The sequence below is a fragment of the Dysidea avara genome, chromosome 6 (assembly GCF_963678975.1).
Source record: "Dysidea avara chromosome 6, odDysAvar1.4, whole genome shotgun sequence".
Classification (NCBI taxonomy): domain Eukaryota; kingdom Metazoa; phylum Porifera; class Demospongiae; order Dictyoceratida; family Dysideidae; genus Dysidea; species Dysidea avara.
Genome location: NC_089277.1, coordinates 33753971 through 33781691, shown reverse-complemented (window position 1 = coordinate 33781691; position 27721 = coordinate 33753971). Strand labels below are relative to the sequence as shown.

At 37.1% G+C, this 27721-nt stretch overlaps 1 protein-coding gene across 5 annotated transcripts; it reads right to left on the bottom strand.

The window, feature by feature from the left end:
* Positions 1-2033: 2033 nt before the first annotated feature.
* LOC136258601 (uncharacterized) lies at positions 2034-26620 on the bottom strand. 5 transcript variants are annotated; one of them, XM_066051942.1, is made up of 9 exons: positions 26331-26620; positions 26194-26262; positions 25954-26068; positions 25600-25796; positions 20736-20908; positions 16934-17059; positions 5736-5811; positions 5322-5386; positions 2034-2768 (listed from the first exon to the last, which is right to left on the bottom strand). In XM_066051942.1, the coding sequence occupies exons 6-9, from the start codon at positions 17046-17048 to the stop codon at positions 2758-2760; spliced, it is 267 nt and encodes an 88-aa protein (XP_065908014.1). In that variant the 5' UTR covers positions 17049-17059; positions 20736-20908; positions 25600-25796; positions 25954-26068; positions 26194-26262; positions 26331-26620; the 3' UTR covers positions 2034-2757. The 5 variants fall into 5 exon arrangements, 3 of the variants coding, with proteins under 3 accessions (XP_065908014.1, XP_065908013.1, XP_065908012.1); XM_066051941.1 differs by having other exon boundaries at positions 20736-20874; positions 26194-26620; XR_010702876.1 differs by lacking the exons at positions 2034-2768; positions 5322-5386; positions 5736-5811; positions 16934-17059 and adding an exon at positions 17864-18403 and having other exon boundaries at positions 26194-26620.
* Between the last annotated feature and the right edge of the window lie 1101 nt (positions 26621-27721).

The window sequence follows — 27721 nt, the reverse complement described above, 5'->3', positions numbered from 1 at the left end:
TCTGACACCAGAAACTACTAAATTGTCATAATTATGTATTGTGCAGACAACATGCACCCTAATATGTAATCTAGCACCTCTCTACTCCAAAATGCAACAAAAAATTTAACTATCAAGACTTAATCAACTAGTAAATTACCTGACAATTCGAAAATTATGAAAGAATTTTATAATCAAGAGAACTTCATGAAAAATCTGCCATGTAACTATAAACAGTGTTATTTTCAAAATACATTGCTCATTATTATTATTATTATCCACTGTTGAATTACAGAGGTTACTTTTTAATCTGAATCAGCAAAGTTTTGCGTAAAAATTAGTGTCACGACTAACCGTAAGATCACTTCTACAAATGGTTTGTGTATAGCTATCTACTAAACACTCACTCTTGATCAATTCTCAGATTTCTATGTACATACCTACAGTGCAGTGGAACCTATCAATGTGCATGTGGACACTTCAACATGACACCTCAAATCTATAATGATCCTTTAGCACATAAGTATCACCTTGATAATCAGGACACTTGTTGTCAGTCCCATGCAAGATGTCCATAATACATTATAATATGGTTTCACTGTAGAGGTAATAACTTAGCTGTGAAAAAGAGTATGTCCATGAAGAAACTGGTACTGTATTATAACCAAAAGTAATGATACCAGAATGTGGCCATGCATGAATTGCTACATTTTCACAGTAGGTGGTGCCCAATACACTTGATGAGTACATTATATAAATTGCATGAGTGTGTGAAACACGAAACCTGCATATCACTGTGACATAGGCAACAGAACAGCACAAAACAAATCTCAACAAGATGTGAACAGCGCAAATACATGCAACAGGACTAACCGAATGAACATGTACATACCAGTTGTTGGCACTAGCCTATTATGCTTACACAATAATTGGAGCACATGCAATACTGCAATGCACTTTATTTTTGTGCAAAGATTTTTCATGATTAAAAAAAATTTTGTGTAAAAATGTTTTCATATGATAAATGACTGCTCTATTAGAGTAGTTCGATCTTGTATGAAGATTTTCGTGCAAGAAATTTTCGTACAAATTTTGCATATATTTTATGAAACTTATTTTACAACGGAAAATTATGGTAACCGCTTTGAAGCATAATGCTAGCATAATGGGTAGACTTTTGTCATACTGTAAATTGTTACAGGCCATTCATGGACTACAATGAAGGCCATAATAGTCATGCACACTACTTTTTATTGATCTGATGTGATATTTAAGTCAGAGATTATCTTTCATGCAATACTCAACTGCATGTGCTAAGCATGTCAAGCTAGGGAGTGCTCTCTCAAGGAAAATTTTTGAATATATATACACAGTATATGCTTTGAAATGGCATGTGGAGGCTATTTTTTGATTGTAACTGCTAATGCAAGCATGTTGTGTATGATCAATTAGCTCAATACAATGACTCACTGGAACTTTTGAAAAGACAATAATTATAGATGTAAAATTAATGGTTTAGACCAAGCAGTGTAACAAGAACAGTGGCTATAATCTACACTGAACATGATGTTTTATTACCTTTATTATTACTACGGCTGCTATCTCGATCTTTTTCAAGTCACTGTGGGCTCTGGCCCTTCTTAGTACTACAGCCATAAATTCTATTATGTGTGATACAGTGTTAATGTAAATAATGTTGTCTAGTAACGTTTGAGTAGGGTGCCAAAACTCAGGCCTGCTCAGCCTGAATTGTTGAGTTGGTTGTCTGAATGGTAGCTACGCCTGGGCTCCATCTATGCCACTGGTATGCTGAGCTATTTGCTCCAATTATTTTACAATTTGGCTCTGTAATGATTCATTAGTTATCAATGACCCTGATATGTTAGTTCCTTCCTATCTATACAACCTCTATCCTCTTAGCAAAGGCCTGGATTAAACATGATTGTTCAATTAGGATATTTAGGAAGTTACGTAGCAATCTGATATTGCCATTAATAACTGACATTGTAGCTACCATCCAGCGCTAACACCAGCAATATTTTTACTCTTGCAAATTTAATTGTAAAATTGACATAGATATACATTATTCTGTGACTGTCGCTGTGAAAATCACTCTTATAACTTTTCCAGTTGTGCCAACATGACTTGTGGATGTTGAAGCTGATTTGGTCCCCTTGCGGTCATTGCATACCACTATTGTCTAATGCAGTATAACAAGCTGATTGGCCGAATACTTGAGGGGTTATGATTGGTCAACACATAATAAGGCTGGTTTTCACAGACACAGTCACATAATCATCATAGTGAGCAATCATGTAGACTTATTATTAGATCTTAAAATACTGTTAACAAGACGAAGGACAATGTGCCAAACTGAAAGCTGTTTTGCTCATAAAGAAACCAAGACCCTCAGAAAATGCACTTTATTCTTCTGTGCTGATGAAGATGGCAGATCTAGCAGCAACTTTTACAAAATGCCTCCCCTCTATTAGATGAGTCTTGGATGGTCAATATGTAGTTCATATACTGTACTAGTCCCCACATAGTCTCCATAATGAGCTATGGCATACTGTTTGACTTTCTCAGTTGTTATGTACACAGGACAAGTACTAGAACAATAAAGTGCTGTGTAACTCTTTGCTACAACCATCACACATTCTTAGTATGGCTTCCATTCTTCTTCTGTGAAAATTATCAATCTGAGGAACATGCTCTCCTGCAATGATCTAAGGTGAAGGTGACTCTGTCAATTGGTCTTGTATATTGTGCTCTTGCATTTCAACTATCACCTATTTTCAGTAGCATAATATTTATATCACACTACGGAGTATCAAACACTATAATTATACTGTTGTACAGTACATACGCTCTAGAAATCTAATGCATATACACAGAGATTCAACTGGCATGCCTTATCTTAGCCTCGCAGGCCAGGCACTTAGTAGGTAAAAATGCCTGCACCTTATACCATAGATTATGTATTCCCTTCAATGCTTATACTGAAAGCTATGAGCTCCTAGATCTGGCATACGAGAGTAAACTAGGGTGGATCTCTACAGTTACATGACTGCATTAGTTTCCTAGAACATATGTACAACAACAGTTACATAGTCTATAATACTTGCCATTCCTCTGTACGTACATGCACCTATAAATATATAAGCACTACACAAATACCATGTCTGGGCCTGAAGCAAAGACTACTGTGCAGAACAATGCTTGGTATGAAAATAAAATGTTGCATAAATGTAAAAATTTGAAAATGTCTCTACCTTTTCCAACTACATCACACAAAGTGCCCACTTACATATATGCTAGATGCTTCATCCCAAGTATGAAGCCTTAGGGTGGTACTGAAGTGACCACCAACATCCTGTCTTAAAATAACAGTTATTAAAATCACATTTACACTAGCTTTGAGGTTATTGTTATGACAACTATCTTATGATCAGCAAAAGTTAACTGGTTTCTGTGTAATATTGTGGTATTGGCAGACATAATGGTGCCTTAGGGTAACATCCTATCTTACTACAACTAGGTGAATGCATAGCATTGAAGGGGCAAGCCTACAATCTATATAGTCATATTGCATGGCTGCTTGTAAGGATAGCAATGACTCATTGTCACAAAATACTATGTAAGACACACACAGGGGCATGACATACGAAAATTGTATAAATCTTACATACCAGTCAGTATCTCACAAAATCAAGATTGACAGGTTAGAGCATAGATATACAGACAAGTACCTGGGATTGGAATCATCCAGTTTTTCGTGCCAGATCATTGTTACTGGAAGTAACAATATCTTTGAATCTATCACACAGAAGACTAGTTCTACTCTTGTGACTACTTCCTAAAACATTCAGTAATAATTAGTTGCCGTGCACTATAAGTCTGGTTCTTTTGATAATGATGGCTACACATGTACATTAGCCAGCCGCATCGAGAGACACACCTACAAACCAGGCCCTACCACTAATTAACCACCCCCTTTCGCGAGGAAGGCTTGCCAACAACTGAAGAAACACTTTTACATATTACAGAAACATATTGTGAATGGTGTATTTCACTATCCTACCTTTTTCGAAGGGAGATAACAATGATCTGGCGAACATGTTTGTATTGAAGTTAATGGGCTTATGTGAGATGATTCCAATCCCGGGTACTAGTCTGTATATCTATGGCCAGAGTTACACTTGATGTACCAGTGCATTGTTATGTATATACATAGGCATAATATAAATGCTGGCACTAAGCACTAGGGCTGAGCGATACTGCCATTTTAGTATCACGATCGATACTAAAGCCACTATTCATGATACTGAATAGTTCACGATACTTACAAATAAGTCAATCATAGCTGGTGCCACATAGCATATTGCTCAGCATTCCTGCAGGAAGTCCTTATAGGTGATAGCAAACTAGCCACTATCATCCTTGTTTACAGTAACAGTTATTGGTTATTGTAACACATGCTTTGAGGTTGTTATGATGTTCACACCTCTCTGCAGGGGAAACCAGATAGGGTGGACTTTATCATTTACAAGGATTCTTAACCTAGTACTGCATAACAAATGGATTTTTAATGACAGTAATGTACAGGCATGGTATCACGATAGTTAAAAACAAAATTTCGTGATATCGATACTTTCAAAATATCGCGATATATCGCTAAAACGGTAGTATAGCTCAGCCCTACTAAGCACTGGTGGCTTGTATGGTTAGCACTTTAATGGCATAGTGGTTGTGATGCATATTAAAGATTGCACTTACTGTACTAGTTGTGTTATTAGTTGTAATGTTTGATCAACATGATAAAAGCCTTTATCCCTTACCAAGACAGATGTTAAAGCATTGATGGGTGAGTCTGTAGTGACAATTGACTAACTATTTACCAAGCGCATGGCAATGTGTTACTGTGCTATTAGCACCCTAGTGTAAACAAATAACATCAGCACATATTGTATTATACTGCATATCTATTTTGTACTTACAGGTCATGTACAGGCTAGCACAACTAGATATTATGTTGCTACAAACTGAAGATTAAATCTGAAATAGATGGCAAAGCTGAGGCATACAGAGTTCATTTGGCTTTTGCATCCAGTGTTAAGGGTGATTGGAAAGGGGTGCTGATAAACCCAGGAAAGTTTAAAGGCACAAATATGCAACTCATTATATAAATTAATTAAACCTGTTGCATGAAATTTTTGTTTGTACCTATGTGTATTTACTGACACAATAAAAATGCCAGTTCCGTCAAATAGTTGTTAACTAGCTACTTGCTGTGGAAGAATGGCTGGCCTTTGCCTCAGAGGGTAGCTTATAGTCTCGCATACCTTTCAGTATCGCATCTTCTGGCTTTTCTCTTTCCATTTGCAATCCATAAAGTTTGATGCAATACCTGGCAGAGCAATTATACATGTACTGGCTAAACATCACAATTCATTGTTGTAAGTAAAGATTCCAAATTGCAAATTGATTACTATAACAGTACACAAACACTCTTAGCACCACTTTATCCATAATCACCATGCACCTCATCTGCTCTAATAAATAAACACCTCAGACCTGAGCCTGAACAGACACTGGGATTGTTTAAATGCTTGGTCTAAAATGATTTATAGGAAATGAATTCCCAAGCTCAACATGAATAAATATCACATGTACACAACGCATGACACGTACTACACACACACTGGCATTATAATCAGTCACATCAGGGAGACCAGTAGCACTGACTGAAGACTCACACACATAATGTTGTGATGGTACCACCAACATCATCAAGGAATGACATACTGATGGTGGGGTGGTGTATCTTGTGAGCTATTCATGTGGAAGAGACATCAGCATGGAGTGATGTGTGTGCAATAACTACACTCCAAGTATAATACTACAGCAGGGTTACAGAACTGTCAATGATATAGCCATATTGTATTATGTATAAAGGACGTAGTATACCTATATACACACTTGAACAACATTGTTATTAATATTCAATCTTGTGGACAGTAATGTACATACATAAGAGACTTGGTGTAGTACCTTATACAAGACCCATCCTGTTTAATATACGTATTACTTAATATCCCATTCATTGTACTAACACACCCAACACACAGCTACACTGCATAATATGCAATATTTATCATTAGTACAGACCTCTAGTACAATCCCACTATAGTACAACTGCAATGACCTAATAGTACAGATAAACAACTGTTAGTTATTATTAACAACTGTTTTAGCTACACTAAACAATTGCTACTTTATTTTATATTAGAAAGTACACTCATATCACATGTACATGTGGTGGATATGCACTAGTAGGAGCCCACCTAAAAATGCTGCCTAGTGGTACTAGACTCAAGCAGCATGACATGACATATTATTATCTTTATTACACACACTGTATTGTGCAGGTATGTATGAATGGTGTATATAACAGAAAATAGGTTTTCCCATCTATACATGAGACTCATCTATATTTTGGTCATACAAAAATAGCTTGGCTGGGATATCTTTTCAGATATAATAAAGACAGCCATACAGGACCGGTTGTGGCACTACTATACTCAACTTTTCCAGACAAATATTATGCAAGGGAAATAACACCAGCACAGCAGGATGGTGGTGACAACAAGGAGGTGCTTTGGCTAATGACAAAACATCTTTACAAATTCTGTGCTCTTTATGCCAAACTGTCATATTATATACTGTACAGTGGGTTTATGGTAGTAATTGTACTGACTTTTTTATACCATGCAGTTGCAATTCATAAGTCATTTTACTGTAGAAGTTTTAGAGTGTGATATTGCACTCAAATCTGGTGCTGCAACATTGCAACTTGTCGATGGCAGCAATTCTTCAACATGATGTGTTTACGTACTCACCGCATAAAACCTTATTATTAATAATATACACATACTTTTCATGTTCAAGGAAAAAACTTCAGCACAAGTAACAGAGTTGCTTCCTCTGCTTCAATGCTATAATATTAGACATCAATCAAGATACTCTAAATAAACAAAGAAAATGACAGCAAAAGATTAATACCAAACACTGCTATAAACCTTGCAAGAAATGGTTAAACTACCCTCCAGAGCATCTAGTTCCACCAGAACCAAACCTTTGAATTGCCCAAATGTTGATGGTACCATTAATTTTATGGCATACCATAGTGATGGCACATTAACTAGATTTACAAGTTTGCATGGCAGTGGATGTAAAATAATACAAATCATACAACGTATTCCAAATTAAATAAGAAATCATAATTTTGAGGTAAAGTGCTGGAAGGAATTTTATACTTGTGTAGGAAGCATGGTGCCTACATGTGTAGAGCTTTATTTAAAATTTTTGCAGAATTTTGTCAGAAATATTCCCACACTGTTGAATTTTGTAAAAAAGATTCCCACGCATGGAACAAAGTGTAAAACATCTTCTTGCAGTGTAGGAATAATTTCTACAAGTGTAGGAATTATTCTTACACATTATGTCATAAATCGTTCTTACACAATTCAACAGTGTGGGAATATTTCCTACAAAACTTCTTAATGTTGCCCCACATGTGTAGGAACCATGCTATACTTACACAATGGTAAATTTTGGTACATCACAGAAAATTTGCTGTGTTTTGAGAAAAACTTGCTACACCCACAGGAGGGGCAACTGGGTAATTTTGCCCCATGCAGGCCCCAGCCTGAAAGGGGCTCCATCAAGGGCCCCATTCAGGCTGGGGCCTGGGGCAAAGAAAGATGGAGCCCCTTTTAACTAACAATTCTCAATAAAGCTCTACAAAGAAAGGGGCTCCATCAAGGGCCCCTTTCAGGCTGAGTACCTGGTTAAAAGATCGATATACTCTAGTACAGCAGTCAGATCTTGATACTCTAGATAGAGCAGTCACAGTATTCATCACAGGAGCAGTGTAACAAGCTTATAAATAAGGATATATAGTTGGTGAGGGCAGCTATTGTCATTGTCAGCATGTAACAACCTTTTTTTTTTTTTGGTCTGTGCATTCAGAGTGGAACCCTCCTTTCCCCTGGGGCCCCACTTTAACTCTTTGCCCTGGGCCCCTTAATTTCTCTGGGCAGCCCTGGCTACAACTTAAAGTTTTGGCTTCAAACATGTTATAAAGCTGCAGCAAAATCTAGATTCACTGAACCAGCAGCTGTATTAGGGAACCATACACCACTATCATGTTATTGCAAATATCACAGTATTGAAATGAACTATAGCAAGTACACACAAAAAAAAACAGTTTACACATTATATATTTTCATGGGTGGAGTTTTTTTACTACCAATTTGGAAAAACCAGCCTAACTTGAGGGAGTGCATATAAAATCTTGAACAGGAGGACCTATGTATAGCTGACAGATAATTTACAAAGGCATAAGTACTAAGCAGTGGCGGATCTGGAAATTTTCAGAGGGGGTTTCGGATTCCACTCAGGTTCAGCCTAGCTGTAATGCACCTATCAATGTATTGCCCCACTGCCCCCCCCTCGGGCATATATGGGGCTATAGTGGGGATTTGACACAGCCGAATGTCAAATGCCCCATAGTAGGGCAAACCTATCGTATCAAATCCCCACCGTTGGCCCCAGTTGCAACGCGGGATTTACTCGGGATTTGACATAGCGAAGGAAGTTACAACAAAAAAAATATTTGGGTGCTTACTGAACGATCGTCAAATGCCCCATAGTGGGGCAGCAGTTTCGTGTCAATTCCCCCTGTAAAGCCCCACTTACGCCCGAGGGGGGGTGGTGGGGCAATACATTGATAGGTGCTGCATAAGTCGAAGACCAAAAAAAAAAAAAAAAAAGGGTCGCAACCTGCTGTACAAATAGTGATTTCAAAGGCTAAACTATGAAGATTTTCGCCAGTAGAGAATTAACACACGTGGCGATTTTATCACTGACACGACAACTCGTCAATAAATTTGGGGCGCACGCTGTTTTCAGAGGGGGTTTCAGCTGAAACCATTGCAACCCCCCTGTATCCGCCACTGCTAAGCCAGAATTTTTATCCCACAATCACAGTAGTGCTGCATCCAGTACACATTCCTCGTATAATAATTAGTGCATCGCTTCGTGTAGTAGTCAGCTAGTGCATGGGTTAGTCTTGTTTGCTAGTACAAGGAGGCTAAGGCTGAAATACTGATCAGTACAATATGGTGTTGTTGACATGTGTAAATGTGTAGTTGCTACCATTTATACCAGTATGGTGGTTTTTCGAAAACAAAGCGGTATCAGTTATTGCCAGCTGTAATATTGCCTTGTTATCGCCATACCGGTATATTGCCCAACACTAATCACAAACTCCTAGCATTCAATACCAGTGGGGTGTGTGTATACCAATTTAGCTTTGAATACACAAAGCCCGATCTCCTCCACAAGCTATAGCTGTCAGCCTCCAAAGGAACCTTGATAATCAGTGATGTCACCATCATGACCGATGTATTCACAAGTTCCCAATAAGTGAGTTTAGGTTAGGGAAAGAGCAATCTAAGAAGACCATCTGCTGTACAATTTTACCATATTTACTTTACTGTTGCTGCACTGGCTTTTACATGTACAGTATTGTAGCTGTGTTATACATCCATTCCTACATGTAAGACATTATTGAAGACTTGTATTAGTCAATTGGTATGTTAGTAGTTTAAGCATTTATGCTCTTGTGTCAGAAATACGTACAAGTATTAGAAAAGCTTGTGTGTTCATTCATTGTAAAAATGAATGCATGTATGCATCAATGTACAGTATCTCTACCATATGACATGTGCACAAATGTAAATATGTAATATACATGTTTCATGTATACAAAAGAGTATACTGGTGGGCACGACTCAAGCTACTTTTACTTATTTGATAATGACACAACCACTAACATTTGCAATGAAAATAATCACATGGATGAGAGGATATACCACTTCTTATGTAACTATTAACTAGTAAATTTGTCATGAAGGACCATAAGACAAATCTTGGCTTTATGGGATCATATGGACATGCTTGTTGGAACTTACTCTACCTAGTGAATAGAATATGTACATTGATGGCATGGATTCAGTTAGACAAACCAGACAACAAGGTCCTTATATTATAGTCATTTCTACTGTAACTTCATTATAAACAATCATTTTAAAGAATTTGCAACTATACACATCACAAGTACAATGACATAGGGTTTTTCCCTTTATAATATACCACTACAATACTTGGGATGGTGACCCATGGGCTGGGATAATTTAATACACAACAGCGAGTTGACAATTCTAAACATGCACACACTAGAGACACACACCATACACACACCATACACACACCATACACACACATACACTATGCATGCAAACAGACACTTCTTGACTGCTTGTCCTTTGTTCCAGCCCCCTGTCTCCCATGAGAGACACCCACCTATCCTGCCAAGGGACATAATTACAAGCAATTCAGTTAGGCCAGATGAATGAATGAACTCCCATGGAGGGTAGATAGTGACAGGAAATAGCAGCTGCAGGGACCTGAGACTCTTCTTAGTCTATCCTCAATGCAATGTATGAACTGTGTGCACAGTGTAAACCTTTTTTGTTAGTTTTTTCAAGGCCAACTCAAGGGCACTGCCTGGTCTCCACCACACAGTCAGGGCCAGGGGTGATAATTACCATTAGCCACACCACTAGAGTGGCATGTTACTAGGCCCACCACGAGGAGGTTGGTAGCACACACACGTGCACGCATGCAAGTACACACACAGTTACATTACCATTAGAACACAGATCTATTGTTCTTGGGTGTTCCTTAGTAAATAGTTTCACTTGTATACCCATAGCAACCGCATTAACAGTATTATTGCCCACCCATATGGTAGCTGTTGTCATGTGAACACAAAAAGTTATCATAAAACGTATTAGATATACCATATACAGTAATCACACTTTTCATGGCACCAAGAGTTTTGTGAACGTATACACAAGTTGTTGTTCATTATACACTTTATGAAGGTATTAAGCATAAAGGATACTACAGAGAACAGAGACACTTCAACAAGATTGAGGTAAAGTATATACCATTAATAATTTGTACACACGTACAACCATCAACACCTGCACTTTATTGCTAAGGTGTTTTCGACACAATCAGTTATTGGGGCTAGCCCCACACTAGCTATTGTTTGTTTGGTCATGCACAGACAATCACAGATAACTTAGAATTTTTAGACAATTACACGTTAATGTGGTAGATTAAGCTTGATAGATTACTACACTCTATGTATTACTTCTTACAGTCAACTACCAAACTATTGCACAATGAAATAACACTGATGTTCAAAATATATGCTTGGTGCTATCAAAGAAATCAGACTGATGCTTCAGATACATGTATGCTAGGTGCTGTCAACCATCACACAATAAATTACAGACTGTTGCCTTATGCTATGGATTACTGATGCTCCAAAATAACAGTAATATGTCTGAAGAAACATTACAGTGTAGAAAAGAACAGAGGACTTAGAAATGCCAAAAGAAGGAGTAGTGTAGTAGACAATGGAAGGTCAGTATTGAAGTTGAACGCTCCAAGTTTGGATCCCAAGAAGATGAGGGAACAAACTTGGACAATACCAAACTCCCAACCCTACAACAATGATTGAATCACAATTAAACATCCCCAATTGAGTGTATCAACTAAAAGTACTGATGAAGTCTCTACAAATTTAAGTCTACCACCATTGAGACATTCACTACCAGTTACTCCTTTGTTGTAAACTAGTAAAGTTTCAGTGAGAGACACAGCACTAGTGCATGGTGTATCCAGAGAGGGGCACACTCCCACCTTCCCTATCTTCAAACCAAACAAATATTTATAGATGATCAAAATACTCTAATAGAACAATCACTGTATGTAACAGACAATCCTACAAGCGTATCTACAAAAGTTTGTTATGAGGCTAACTACGTATGCCCACATCATGGTGCTGTAAATGCAAGTTTTTATGGCTGTCCTTTATATACCATAACTACTGTGTGTGACAGCAATACTTTAGGGCTATTAATGAACTGTGGAAATCATCAATGACTAGTATTATTATCACAACTACACAAAAACTATACCAAAATATTAGTACAAACACCAAATTTGTGAACAGAGGTCTTTCGCACATCCAACTAGCCAAATTTGACAATTCATAACTTTAGATTACAATAAGATAACAATAACAATAAGATAGGTTAGTGGATGAAGAAAATTTCATTACATACTATAGAAGTAAAGTTATTTCCATTCAAGTCAATAGAATTAAATGTGTACGGAAGATTTCTTTTAGGAAATCCGGTCACACGTATAAATTCTATTAGCTTCTATAACTGTGCTCTCAGATCTCCTGTTCACAGATACCCACTACTAGCATTTATTGTATTACTAGAGTACGATGTTAACACAAGAAATTTTTTTGATAAAGCATAATATTACAGATGGTAGTAATAGGGGTGGGAATTGGGGTGGGAAACTTCCAGGAGCAAGAAATGTAGGAAAGACGAGTGAGGCTGCCGAGCAGAGTTTGAGGCCAGAGGAGACTGTCTATCCATTAAGGGCATTTGTTATAGCCCCAAAAGTGATCCAGCCATATGGCTGAGCCCACAAGAGCTGTTCCAGCAAAGCCTGAATGGCATCAGGGTGTCAGATAGTCTACCGTGGATACACAGAGTTTCAGTGACAGATAGCAGACTCAGCAGAGTGACAGTACAATAATGGTGGAAACCACTTAATAGGCTAAATGTTTGTGACATAAAACACATTTTGATTTTTGTGCAAAAAAATTACCTTTTTGCAAATCTGGTCACATTTTAGTGGTGTAAAGGAGACCACCACAACAGTTCTCAGTACTGGTAGACTATACAGTAATAACTCAGGATTAAATGTGATACATATCAAACTGGGACAGTTTATAAATAGAGTGCAGTATTAGTACCATATATGTACACACAAGCACAGTTACCTTGTATCATACAGCACTATAGCACTGTATAGTGGGGACCACAAATAAATTTAATATTGTGCCCTACTCCAGCTTATTTCAGTACTTTTTATCGATGTTCTATGGTCCCTACTCTAGTTATTTTTTGTGTACTTGTACATATAGAAAGTTTTAGTTTTTACAGATGATGGTCTACCAGTCAGCCATTGTCAATTTATTGTTATCAGGAAATGTGTACACCTGAGAATATAACACAATAATCAACACCATCACAAGACTGAGTGTAACTGTACAGTTACTATATACAAGGAATAGTTTGGATTGTAGAACAAAAAAAATGTACACATGTTCACTTATAATGGAAAACCAGTTATAGCATTCTCACCACCTGAGTGACTGGATATACTTCAATTAGATTACCAACAGTTGCTAGGTGATAATTAACATGCCAATAAAGTGAGGGACCACAATTCAATCAAGACAAATATGTGTCATATACCAAATACATAGTCAATTGCTGGTGAGAGACATACCCACTTAGGTACCAAAATCTGGGTGGCTTTCTTGCCCAAAATATCACCCAAAAACCATCCTTGCTTAACCTTCACAACAGTGTGGGTTAGACATAACCAAGCCTAAAAATGCCTTCAGAGTGACCCCAAACCTTTCCAACAAATTTATATGGAATTTTATAATTGAATTTTCTACTAACTGCTAACTGACTACCTACCTAATTACTAACTAACTAACTGATGCCAGCATAACTTTACTATGATTAGTGCTACAGGCTTGATTTTTCTGCAATGTTTGACATTGCTTCATCTCAAGACATGCCTTTTCACCGATTGCAGCAGCTATAGTGTATGTACTATACAGTTACATGTCCCTTTGTCCACCTTTTTGTCCTGTTTCTTTCTCCACTACTACATAGGTGTTGATTTGTGGTAAAGCACAGAAGCTTTGGTGGCTTCAATGCAGCTGAAATCGTCCCTAATTCCACGTTAACCAATAAAACAAATTGAACAAAAAGGTTGAAAAAAAAGTTTGGGTTAAAGTGGATCCCTGATCCCATACCATCCACACTTGAATCACGGTGCATAACCACTGAACCACTGCTGCCAGCTAGCACTGCACTATGTTTTCTACCCTATAAATGCAAACCACAAAGGGTGCTCTATTATTAAAGAAGAAAGAACCTATATAGCATGAAGAAGAAACCAAAGCTGAACCCTAACCCTAACACTAATATTAGTTGTAGCATGCCTTAAAGTACAAGACACGAGGCAAACTACTGGTCGCTTTCCCGAACCTAACTAGGTATGCCCTAACCTAACTAGTAGACTCATGCCCTAACCTAAAGTACAAAACATGAGGTAAATTACTGGTCGCTTGCCCTAACCTAACTAGTAGATGCTTGCCCTAACCTAACTAGTAGATGCTTGCCCTAACCTAACTAGTAGATGCTTGCCCTAACCTAACTAGTAGATGTGTGCCCTAACTTAACTAGTAGACTTGTGCCCTATATAAACCTAAAATACAAAACGTGCTGGTCGTTTGCCCTAAACACAGACACACAAAAAACCAAACCTCATACAAAAAATTAGCTCTAGCAGGAACCCATCCATATGTGTCACCTGGTACTAGACTCAATCAGTGTGACACACTGCACTGTGGAAAGTATGAATGGTATATAATAGTGCCACTCAGCAAAAAGGTTTTCCCATCTATACATGAGACTCACCTATATTATGGTCATACAATAAACAGCTTGGCTGGGATCTTTTCAGATATATAACATTAATGAATAAAATATAGGACTGTGGCACCATCATTCAACATTTCCAGGTAATTATGACATATAAGGGTAATAACACCAACACAGCAGGATGGTGACGTACAAGAAGGAGGTACTTTGGCTAAGGACAAAACACCTTTACAATTTATCTGTTTTATAATGCCAAACTGATATAATATACTGTACAATGGGTACATGGTAGTAATTGTAGTGACTTGTCCCTTATGATATCCTAAAAGCCAAAGAAAATGATAGCAAAAAGATCAAGCTAGCAATGAACAACAAAAGGCCAAGTCTGCTAAACCACACTCCAGAGTATCTAATCATTCAAAATATATACCAAAAGATATACATATTTAGGAAAGGGTGCCATAGTGCAAGGCTTCGTCTCGCACTATAACATCTTTTCTAAGTTTGTATATCTTTTGGTATATATTTCGAATACCATGATATCTGTAGTGTAATATGTTAATACAACATCTCGTCTCCCACTTGGAAGTAGTAACAGCAATTTCTACTGTTTTTATACCATTGTAAGTAATTCTTTGTGATTAGCGTGCTGAAGGAGTATGCACATGTGTTGCAGCCCGTAATCTTCTTGAAAATTGGTCCAACAATTCATAGCAACTGTTGCTAGGCAACCAAATTTAAACCTGACCTAGTTACATGCTTTTTGGTGGTTGCTTAGCAACCATTGTTATGATGACATGCCTAACTGGTAAAATAACCAAACACTGTCAAAAAAAATTTGTCAATCAGATGCGTATATCAACTGTACAAGTGATATACTGATTCTATTGGCTAGTTTGCTGTAGTATATCAAATATATACCCATAGATAATATAGTAAAGGAATTCGCAACGGTGACGTCATTTCCGTAGGAAATAATAGTTTTTTGTACAGACAATCCTCGTTATGGGTTTCATGGGTCTTGGTTATGCAAGGTTATGGGCTCAGAATTAGCCTCACCTCACAAAATACAACTTTTATACAAATCTTCAGTCATTGGGGACTTAGTTGATGCTTAAAAAATTCTCGTACCTTGTCACAATTCTTAGTAATAGTGCCACAAAAACTATTGGTGCCACACCTGAGCAACCAAAGTGAAAAAGTTCCGAGACAAACTGGCTGCAAACCGCCGTGATTTGATAACACTCACTTAATCTAATAGTGAATAGGAAAGTGTCAAGGTAAATTCAAGAAGAAACAAAGTAGAGTTAGTGAGATATCGCCACTCGAAAGTCCCTACCCGTAACGAGGATTGTCCACAGTGACGTCACCATTGTGAATCCCTTTACTATATTATCTATGATATACCACAAGCTGTTATTGAAGTTTTTGTACAGGACACGATATTGATGTTGTATTAATATATATACAGGTATATATCCATCCGTGGAAGAAAGTATTGAAGACATGTAATAGTCAATTTGTATGCATGTATGTATTTCAAGCATTTATGCTCATATGTCAGAAATATGTACAAGTATTAGAAAAGCTTGTTATTCATTTGATGTTAAAAATGAATACTGATATGTACACAAATGCACATAAAAGATGACACCTGATTCTTGTAAACAAAATAGTATACTGGTGGACATGACTTTACTTATTTGATAATGACACAACACACTAACATTTGCAATAATATGGATGAGAGGATACCACTAGTTCTTACCCATCTGTAATTGGCTGCATGTACTATAACTATTAAGAAATTTTTCAAGAAGGGCCATAAGACAAGTGTTGGCTTCATGGACATATTGACATGTTTGCTGAACTTAATCCACCTAGTATAATAGTGAGAATAGACTCTATACGTTGATGGCATGGTTTCAGTTGTATAAACCAGTCCTTATAGTCGTTTGCTGCAATTTCAAAATATTCTAACAATTATTACCTATACACATTACAGGTACAATAAGAGTGTCCCCTTCCCTTTATAATGTAGCACTACATTACTTGGTATGGTGACCCATGGGATTAATACACAACAGCAAGTTTGAGGATGACATTTATAATCATGTACACAAAGATCCAAATGCACACACGCACACACACACACGCACACAACACACACACACACACACTACACAATACACACACCACTGCAACACACATACACAAACAAACTACATATGCGTGCGTGCACGTGTACACACACAGAGTTACATTACCATTAGGACACAGCTTTATTGTTCTTGGATGATCCTTAGTAGATGGTTTCACTTGTATACCCATAGCAACCACATTACCAGTATTAGTGCCCACCCATATGGTACCTGTTGTCATAAGATCATGAGCTATGGAAGAACAAAAGTGATCAAAATAACATGTTAGATATACCATATACAGTAGTTTCATTTTTATGGCACTAAAGAGTTTGGTGAACATATAGTATGTCTACAAATTGTTGCAGGTCAATATACATTTATGAAGGTATTACACACAGTTACATAATCATCTCTGATGTTACAAGTGTATGGAACCTTACAAATGCAAGTAGGGAAATTTCTGTGTAATACACAAATTTCTGAGAATTGTTGAGTTATGAACAGCTGTTGTATAAAATGCATTTCAACTGCTTAATAAAGGCAGAACTACATGTTCAAGGCAAATGGATTAGAACAAATAAAATTTCTATATTAAACTTTATACTAAACACTAACCACAATGGGACCACCTTGCATACAGAATACTACATACATGAAACAGAGACACTTCAACAAGGTAAAGTACTAATTATATAGTTTTGAAAACATGTACAACCATCAACACCCATACCTTATTGCTGAGGTGTTTTGACACTAGTAATTAAACTAGAGTGTTTTATTTGGGCTATTGTTTGTTTGGTGGTCATGCACAAACAATTACGATGAGTTCTTTGCCAATTAAATGTATTATTTTGCTATGCAGAAATATTATCTCTTACAATTAACTAGCAAACTATCGTGCAATGAAATTACACTGATACTCAAAATAAATGCTTGGTGTTATCAAACGAATTAGATAGACACTTCAAATAAGTATAAGGTACTATCAATTATCACACAATAAATTGTGGTATGGATTACTGATGCCTTATGCTATGGATTATGATACTACAAAATAATATGTATGTCATGAATCATGAAGAAAGGTAACAGCATATAAGAGATCAGAGGGACCAAGAAATACTAAAAGAAGGAAAAGAGAGACTACGGTTGGAGGGTAGCTAAGTGTTGTTGAAGTTTAGCGCTCCAAGTTTGATCTCTAGAAGTCAGACCAAGAAGAAGACACAGGGAACAAGCTTGAACAATACCAACAAAGACATGTCAGAGAATCCTCCGATAACAACGAATCAATCACAATCAACACCTCATACATAATTTCAAAATACATGGTGTGGTGTATCAACAAACAAAAAAATTACTGATCAAGAGTCTCTACAGTTTTCAGTCTACCATTACTGAGACAGTTTCTACCAGCTATTCCTTCCCTCAACACCACTCCATCTCCACCAGCACATCCATCTCTCTACACGTATGTAGGATGTTCATTTGCAACAAGCAGAAAACCTAATTCTGAGCATAATCTTGTATGGTTTCGTATGCATGATGGCATTTTACCAAAAATAATGTTCCAGACATCATCATGATGGGGTGAGCCTGAGAGATGTTAGTAAAATTATGTATTAGTGATTCCGTAAAAGTTAAATGTATTGATTGATGTACTGTTTGTTAAATATATTACCATTTTGTGTTCTTATTAAATTCAGTATAGTCAGCAGTCACGCAAATACTCTAACAATGCAGTCAAGTGTATATCTGATATATAACAACAATCCTTACACTGAATTTGACAGCTAATAAAGACACTGGTAACATTAATTCTAGCTCACTCTGTATGTACATTGCAATTTGATCAGTTTCATGTGTGTACTGAAACGTTGATGGTATTACTATGCAGAATGCAAAATTACACTATTCACCACAGTCTTCATTATATCGTCAAATAAATCCATAATCCACTACTGGATGAATCAAAAATTGAAAATTTTAAAGGTGAATAGGGATCACTGAAAAAGCCATGAAACAAGAAGGGATCATTAGGGTGGTAATGTAAACCACAAATCCCTATTTTGACTTGTCTCACAATGACGGAACATGTAACTTAAAATGTATGACAGAGAGTCAAAGTAGTTTGCATTATCACCCCAGCGATCTCATCTTGTTTCATGGCTTTTTTCAGCGATCTCTATTCCCATTTTTAAAATTTTAATTTTTTATTCACTGTTTTAGAAATAATTTAACAGCCTAGCTAACTGTGATATAAAACATATTTTGATTTTTGTGCAAAATGCCTCATCATTAATGCGATACATATCAAACTGGGACAGCCTATAAATAGAGTGCACTATTTGTAGCATATGTACACACACACGCACACGCACGCACACAGAGAGTTACTTTTATGCGTGAAGCAACTTTTACAATTGATGTCTACCAGTCAGCCATCATCAATTTATTGTTATCAGGAAATGTGTACACCTGAGAATACAACACAGTAATCAATACCATCACAAGATTGAGTGTAGACACTGTACAGTTATGTAACAACCGTACAAGGAATAGTTTTGAAAAACATGCATACATGTACATTTGTACACAGGAAAATTAGTTATAACATTCTAACCGGAGTGAGGTAGACATGCATACTAACAGAAACCATTTGTTGCTTGATGATAATTACTATGCCAATAAAGCAAGGGACCACAACTTCAATCAGACAAATATGTTTCATATACCAAATACATATTATAAGTCAGTTGTTGGTGAGAGACATACCCACTTAGGTATAAAAATCTGGTTTTCTTTCCCAAAAATGTCACCCATTCACTTTTCTTTCATAACTGCTTGACAGCATTGGTTAGGTATAACCAAGAAAATACCTTCAGAGTGACCCCAAACCTTTCCTATGGAATTTTAAAATCGACTTTTCTATGCCTTCAGCCAAGTATAACTGAACTATGATTTATGCTTTAGGCTTGATTTCTACACTGTTTGACGTTGCTTCGGCCTGAGACATGCCTATTCACCAACCACAGCAACTATAGTGTATGCACCATAGACCTACTCCTTTGTGTCCCATTTCTTTCTCTACTACTTAGTGTTGTTCCAGTATCAGCTAGTTATTACAGTTCCAGTTCTAGTTCTGGAACCATAACCTTTAGAATTACAGTTCCAGTTCTACTTCTGGAACCATAACCTTTAGAATTACAGTTCCAGTTCTAGTTCTGGAACCATAACCTTTAGAATTACAGTTCTAGTTCCAGTTCAGGAACCAAAACTATTGTTCCAGTTGGAACTGGAATTGTTTTAGTTCCAGTACTGAGAACTGGAACAACACTACTACTACTGCATAGGTGTTGATTTGTGGTGATGCATAGTAGCTTTCGTGGCTTCAGTACAGCTGAAATCGTCTAGACTTCTGTAGTGACCAGGCTTCCCATTTGTTTGTAACACTGCACAATGGGTAGAACATACCTCAAAACAAAGCAGAATGACTGTTCACTTCCCAGTAATTGAAGGGGTCAGTGAAAAAAAAGGGGCATGTGCCAATTTAGATTTTTTTCTAAAACAAATTAGAATGGCTTGTTTCAACCATGTGAATAATATTGTTACCAAGTAAACAACAGAATTTAAAAGTTCATGGCAGTCTTAAATAGATTTTTAGCAGATATGAAAATAATTCATTTATGTCCCAAAATTCTGTTTAATTCCCACTATGTGGTCACCTAAATTTTCAAATGGCACTTGTCCCCTTTTGCCGCTTGCCCCTTCAATTGATAGTTGGGGCACGCATTTACAAAGTGACTGCATGGTTTGATTGCAGATTTGCGTGTTTAAACAATGGGTTTAAAATGATGGATAGGAATTAAATGTGTAGGCTTGTATACAGATAAATACAGTACATATCACATGTACACAACACACATACCAGTATTATCATCAGTCACATCAGGGGGACCAGTATCACCACCCCACTATCAGTATGTCATTCCTTCGATGATGTTGGTGGTATACTAATTGTACCATCACAACATTATTTGTTTGAGTAGTGCTGTGTATCTTGTGAGCTATTCACACCAGGAGACTTGTTAGTATGGAGTACTATATGTACAATAACTACATTCCAAGTATATAGTGCTTTATGTACTACAGCAGGGCTACAAAATTGTTATGGATAGAATTAAACTAATTGTTTCCATATCATATACACAGGAAGGACCTAGTATGCCTATACACATTTACATCAACACTTGAACAACATTGTTATTGTATACTGCAATATTGCTTGTACATACATAACAGACTTGGAGCACCTTACGCAAAACCCATCCTACTAATATAGGTCTTATTATACTGCAAAATACTTAATACTTACACAATATTTATACTTATGTTGTACACAAATCACACATGTATGTGTGGTGAATTGTAAATATGTACTAGCAGAAGCCCATCCCTGGTACTAAAACTCAAGCAGCATGATATATTATCTTTAACATCACTGCACACACAGTGTATAACAGAGCCACTCAGCAAAAAGGTTTTCCCATCTATTCCGGCAGCAGATTCACCAATATTTTGGTCATACAAAAACAGCTTGGCTGGGATCTCTTTTCAGATATATAATCATTAATGAATAGCATATAGGACTGTGGCACCATCATTCAAATTTCCAGGAAATTATTGTATAAGAGGCAATAACACCAGCACAGGATGATGGTGACAACAAGGAGGTACTTGGGCTAAGGACATAACAAAACATCATTACAATTTCCATGCTCTTTATACCAAACTGATTATGTGAATAGATATGCAAAAAGGATCTTCCATACACCAATATTATCAACTTTGAAGACTGATAACTTCTAATTGAAGGGGTCAGTGGAAAAACGGGGTAACCTGCATTTTGAGCTTTGTGATTTTGTAAAAAAGAAAAAGCTTGTTTAAGCATGCTAATAATATTTTCAGAAAATTTAACAACAGATTTTAAAAGTTCAAGCTGCACCCACATTAAAATCTGCATTAGGTTGCGGCAATTTAAAAATGTCTGAAAATTCTATTTAATGTCCACTAAATACCCACTTTATTTTTTAAATGTGGGTTACCCCCTTTTTTCCACTGACCCCTTCAATTGGAAAATGTTATTGACTTGAAATTGTTAGTGGTGAGTGTCGATCAACATAGCTTAGTTGATGAAGTAAATTTCAGGTTAGTATGCATATGTTTCTTTATCACTAAGATATTGTTTTTCAAGCTCGTGTAAAGTCAGTACAACTACTACCAACAGTATATGTGACAGGATTTGTGAAAAGGGGTCTTCCACACACATCCAATTCTATGAGCATACAATTTATACGTCATTTTACTGGAGAAGTTTAGAGTATAGCACTCAAACCTGGTGCTGCCTTATTGATGACTTCATTTTAAATATAATGTACGTGTGTATATGTACTCAACACATAAAGCCTTATTATTATTATACAGTACATGCCTTTTATTCAAGGCAATATTATTTCCAGACAAAAGTACTGAGTTGTTTCTTCTTCTACAATACCATAATATTTTGACACCCCCTTGATCAAAAAACCATCACAAAAGATCAATATCAAACACAAGTGGTAGTAAGAAAGTTCGTCAGCGTGTTATAGCCTTGTAAGAAATGGTAAAGTCTACTAAACCACACTAAGGAGCATATAATTCCATTGATAGTAGTAAAACAATCAAATCAAAGTTCCCAAATATCACTATGGGATACCTCAAGTATATCTTCTTAAAACATTATGTGATTACACCCCTGTGTTTACACCACTGTAGCTTTAGGAATGAGTTGCAGTTACTAAGACTGGATGGGCATTTTATTGTGGATGACTTCAGCATTCCGAAAAATCTAAGACCTTCTATATACATCAAATAACCAGTTTAATGCTTAAATGTTCAATAGAATACATTGAAGGCTTCTGTTCCATAAACCAGCTATCCACGCTTGGATCACTCTTCAGGTGTACCAGCCATAGGATACACATATAAATTATCCTGAGTATCTATGTAATTAGTAGACGCTATAATATCATAACATGGCTATCCAAATACAACCTTATGAACATTTACTTGGAAATCGCTTGGTACACAAAGTGACCTTTTCATTGACCGTCCAGCAAATCAAAATAAATTTCTACACACAAGCACACAAGCACACAAGCACACAAGCACACAAGCACACACACACACCATATGCTTTAAAGCTTTCCCTACTGTGCACACAGTTGTCATGGGTGGTCTAGTCCATTTTGTGATAAACGTATACACAGGTACATATACAGCTTCACAATCACACCATCTTTCAATAGCAGCAGAACACAATAAGTCTGCACCATGTACATATATAACTATATCTAAGGTGAATGGTAACAACAACATTCACATAGAATTGAAAGTCTTGGCAGTTGGTAATATCAGTGAGCAGTGTGAAAAGGGATTGTTAGACAACAACTGTAACATACACTTGCATGTGAGTCACTGTCAATATCACCAAGAGCTAAGGGAAACAGATAAAGAAAACAACCATGACAAGTTAACAGTGTATCATAAGATAGCTTATCAGTGCATCTCAACCTGGCATGAAATACTCAATTCTATAAGCACATATGACCAATTCTCTGGAACACTTTATTGCCTTGATCATGACAATGTAAGCAATGTTTGAGTGGCCTAAAACTAATGGTAAAATTTTGGGACTGTAAGCAATAGTGATGGCAAATGTGCTGTAGTAAACTTCTCTCATGTCACACATTCAATGCTGAACACGAGATAATAAAAGGCATAAGCTTCAGATATCTAAGTACAAGACCTGCAGCTGTTTCATTTGATGAAGGAGGGAGTTTGTATGAGACTGACATAAAGAATGGTGCAATGACCACAATAGTAACTTTCTGATTCAGTTTGGTCACGAAGAGAGTGGTGATGGCAAATTAAAACGTCCCATAGGAATCACTGACCTTGGAGGATTTGTGTATATTGCTGACAGTCACAATGGATGCATAGCAGTGTTCCAAATAGATGGTAAATTCCGGAAACCCCATGATGTGTGTGTTGATAATCAAATAGCTGTCGCAGACATGGGTCACAAATGTGTGTATATCTTTACGATCACTGGAGACTATTTGATGAAATACACTTCAATAAGACAGTGTTCTGGACAACTGCACCGACCACACTGTCTAACCATGCTTAATAGCCTCACATTTGTTGTGGACTCGTACAATCACAAAGTCCTAGCATTTGGGGTTTGTATATAAAGTATGAAAAGAGCTTGCTGTCCATTTGACGTTAAAAATGAATACATGAATTGTACATATGCAAGTATCTCTATGGGTGACAATGGAGGAATATGCCAAGGCTTATTCTTGTGCTTCCCAGTTGAACTCTTTCTCTTGGCTCACATAAGACTAGCTGGTACAGTGCATACAGTGTGCATACATTTTATACAATAAACTAGGGCTCAAACGAATATTCTATTATTCGAATATTCGGAGAATATTCGAATGTTCGAATACCATTTCTGGTATTCGAATATTCGTTTCAAAGGAAATATATAACATCAGAATTTATTCAGTGGTAGAGTACATGGAAATTCTTGATCCTACATAAGCATATCTATGACATAAGTGATCGAATCATGTCGATTCTGAATTTTATTAAAGAGACATCTTGTACAGCCGCAGGATTATTGATATCTCATCCATATCAATGCTGAAAAAGAATATTCGAATATTCGTTAGTTGTGAATAAAGAATATTCGAATAGTAAAAACCACTATTTGTTTGAGCCCTACAATAAACATTACATGCACATATTGATGGCATTAATCATAATGATTAATGTTTGAGTGCTGTTTGTGAAGATATATCGTAGTCTAATTATTAACAGCCACAACCACACGATCAAGATTTGTTATTTAAAACAATTACTTGCCACACCTACTGGACAAACCGTTTAGGGGAACGAGTTGAAAATTGGTATATAGATGGGTTAATTATCTTAGGAAAAGGCCTTTCAGTGGTTTAGAAGAATCGGATTTAAAGCTATTGAGTTATAGTACGAAAACCAGCTACACGAAACAAGTTTGTTATCAAGATACTCTAATAGTGCAGTCACGCTAATAGAGACGTCAGCTCCTGTAAGAAAAAAGCCTTTATTACAGCATTCAGCTACGCTACAAGTCACCTTGTAGAGAACTCAGCTTGGTTATAAAATCACCCTGTAGCGAGTTCAACTACATTACAAGTCACTCAGTAGAGACCATATAATAAGCAGCAGAGAGAGGGTGGGACTAAGGGGGCTAAAGCGTTCCTCAGTCTCCTAAGGGGGATGATATCTTATCCAAATTATCCTTCTTGGAATGGGACTGAAAATGTGACAGAATTTTTGACAATCGTCAATCCATGCACACACTAGTGAAGTTCACTTTTCACCATGAATGGATAGCCACACCAATATTCTACACATTTGTACCACAGCCATGCCTCAGACTGTTTTTCATGAGTGGATTTCTAGAGAGCCACTGAGAATGCTCTGGCATCTTGTAATGCCACTGACCAGCAGAAACACGAAACTAGATACGTATATGAACACACTTGGACAGTTGCCCAGATATTTTCTACATACATTTCCTTAATTTTCAGTGGCACAGCTAGTCTTGAGAGGCCAATATTAAGGCTGGAGACACCATAAGACCCACTCAGCCATTTTCTGTTCATAAAACATATTGTACTAAAAGAAGACAATTTCAATACCTTAAACAAAATATTATCCATTACAAGTTGACAAAGTAAAGGGAGCTGCTGACGTTGTCAGGACACTCATCCAAATATTCCAAACTGGTCACAGCTGGCTTGTAAAGGTCCAGCACAAATGGCACCTTGTAGTGCATATTCACTGATGTCAAACACAACCAGTCCTTCCTCACACAACATCAGTAGTGACTGAGTAGCTACAGAGAACAACAACAAGAACAAAATTAACTGGACCTCATTGAGAAAATCCTTGATACTTGTATAGACTGAAATTTTAGCTGTGTGTATAACTGGACTACAACTGGCTTTATAATGGTTTACACAACACTATATCATGTAGTCTATTAAACTCACCAGTGAGATGATGAGAGCTGGGGATAGTGATGAAGTCCACTATAACACTATCACATTGATAGGGACTTCCCCTGCATCAGAGTGATGTTAAGTATAAGGTACTCATAGGGAGTTCCTAGCAAACACAATCAATAGATTACTATAAAGTAATAAGTAGTGACACATGTAAACAGTCGAGTGTGCATGCGTGCACACACACATGCGTGTGCACGTTACACACACACACACATACACGCACACTTCGGTATGATTGAAACCATGTGCAAAATTCCATAGTACGATCAGTCCACTGGTGAAACCTAGCAACACCTAAACACCAACACAATTAGCAGTCAGTACAGTACATATAGCTATAGTCACAATCACTATATACTGGCCTTTCCCTGATCCAGTGGATTTTCTAACATGTCATCTACTGCCAGACCATTAGATAATCTGAAGTAGAATTAGTTTCCCTAGGTTAAAAGGCTGTAGTATGACATGATTGACATCCATGTATATAATAGGGTGTAATGTATTTCGCGGACTGGACTTACAAACTGGATTCAAGTACTATGCTGGAAACAGCTTTTAAACAATAGTCCAGGCATTATCCATCTCTTGCAACACTGAAGACATCACTATCGAGCTACAAAGTGCTTGTAGTGCTCAGTGGCGTAGCCCCCCCCCCCCCCCCCCCCCCACCACTAAGTGGTTTTTTTAAACTTCTGTCACAAACTTACCAGTAACTGACACGCATCCCAAATTACTGTTTGTGTGCTACTATGCTTGTGCACACAACATTCAACTCGTTTGTGAATCGTGATAATAATAGATTTCTTGCATGTTACAAGCAATGAATAAAATGATGTGTTAAAAATAGGGTATGCCCGAATCCCCAGGGGTTCACCAAACAAAAATATTTGACACACAATTCTATATTTAGCCTACACTACTCACGTGATAGTGCATTTTTCAAACCTAAAAAGACAAGTGACCCGCTCAAAGTGACTTCGCAAGAATCACAATTCAGAAGTGACAAGTGATATGCGATGAAGCTACAAACCTACTGTCTACAATGTGATAAAGTGTTAAATGGACCAACATAATTTCCCCAAGATCTTTGTACAGTGCAGTGACATGCCAGTTAAAATTTTTTTTTACTTAGTCAGTCAGTCAGATGATCCGTCACAAGCTTACAAATTCTGCTAACAGGAGAGGTATAGAGCTAGGATTTCGTGCCAATACATGTCGTTTGAATTTCGCCAACTGAAGTGAGTGAGCTCGTCATACTATGCCAGTGTACTAAGACTGCAGCACAGACTATGGCTGACGTAAGTAACTGTGACACATTGTATTTGTACTAAAATATATTCACAATATAGTTCTACTGGATTGTGGGCAAATTTGTTGGAGTACAGTTGTGGCACGTGCGATGATGCTCGACGATAATACTTCCATTGATGAGTGATACTGGTAGCAATCAGTAATGAAGTGGTTATGTAGCTTGTTTCATAAGCTGTAATAATACAACAACGTATGTTGGCTAGCCCATCATTGGGCCATTAGCCTTTTGTGCAATTATGAACAATGTCGAGTGTTTTGTGGGAGATGCCTGCCCCCCCTCCCCTCCCCCACCACTTCCTGGCCAGCTACGCCCCTGTGTATAGCTAGTTTGGTAGCAGCCAAGCTACAGATCGTCATAAGGCATACTAAACACTCAATGATTTCCTTTGATGTTTAAGGTGTCAAAGCTTAAAATTTGTCTAAATTTGCTCATACAGTAAAT

What these genes read in the sequence shown, in the direction of transcription:
- LOC136258601 (XM_066051940.1), bottom strand. Translation starts at nt 17,150, where the DNA reads ATGTTCACCAAACTCTTTAGTGCCATAAAAATGAAACTACTGTATATG. An exon ending in AATAAAGCTGTGTCCTAATG is followed by an intron (nt 5,812 to 16,933) that starts GTAATGTAACTC and finishes CCACATGAATAG; the next exon opens with CTCACAAGATACACCACCCC. An exon ending in ACCATCACAACATTATGTGT is followed by an intron (nt 5,387 to 5,735) that starts GTGAGTCTTCAG and finishes TTGCTCTGCCAG; the next exon opens with GTATTGCATCAAACTTTATG.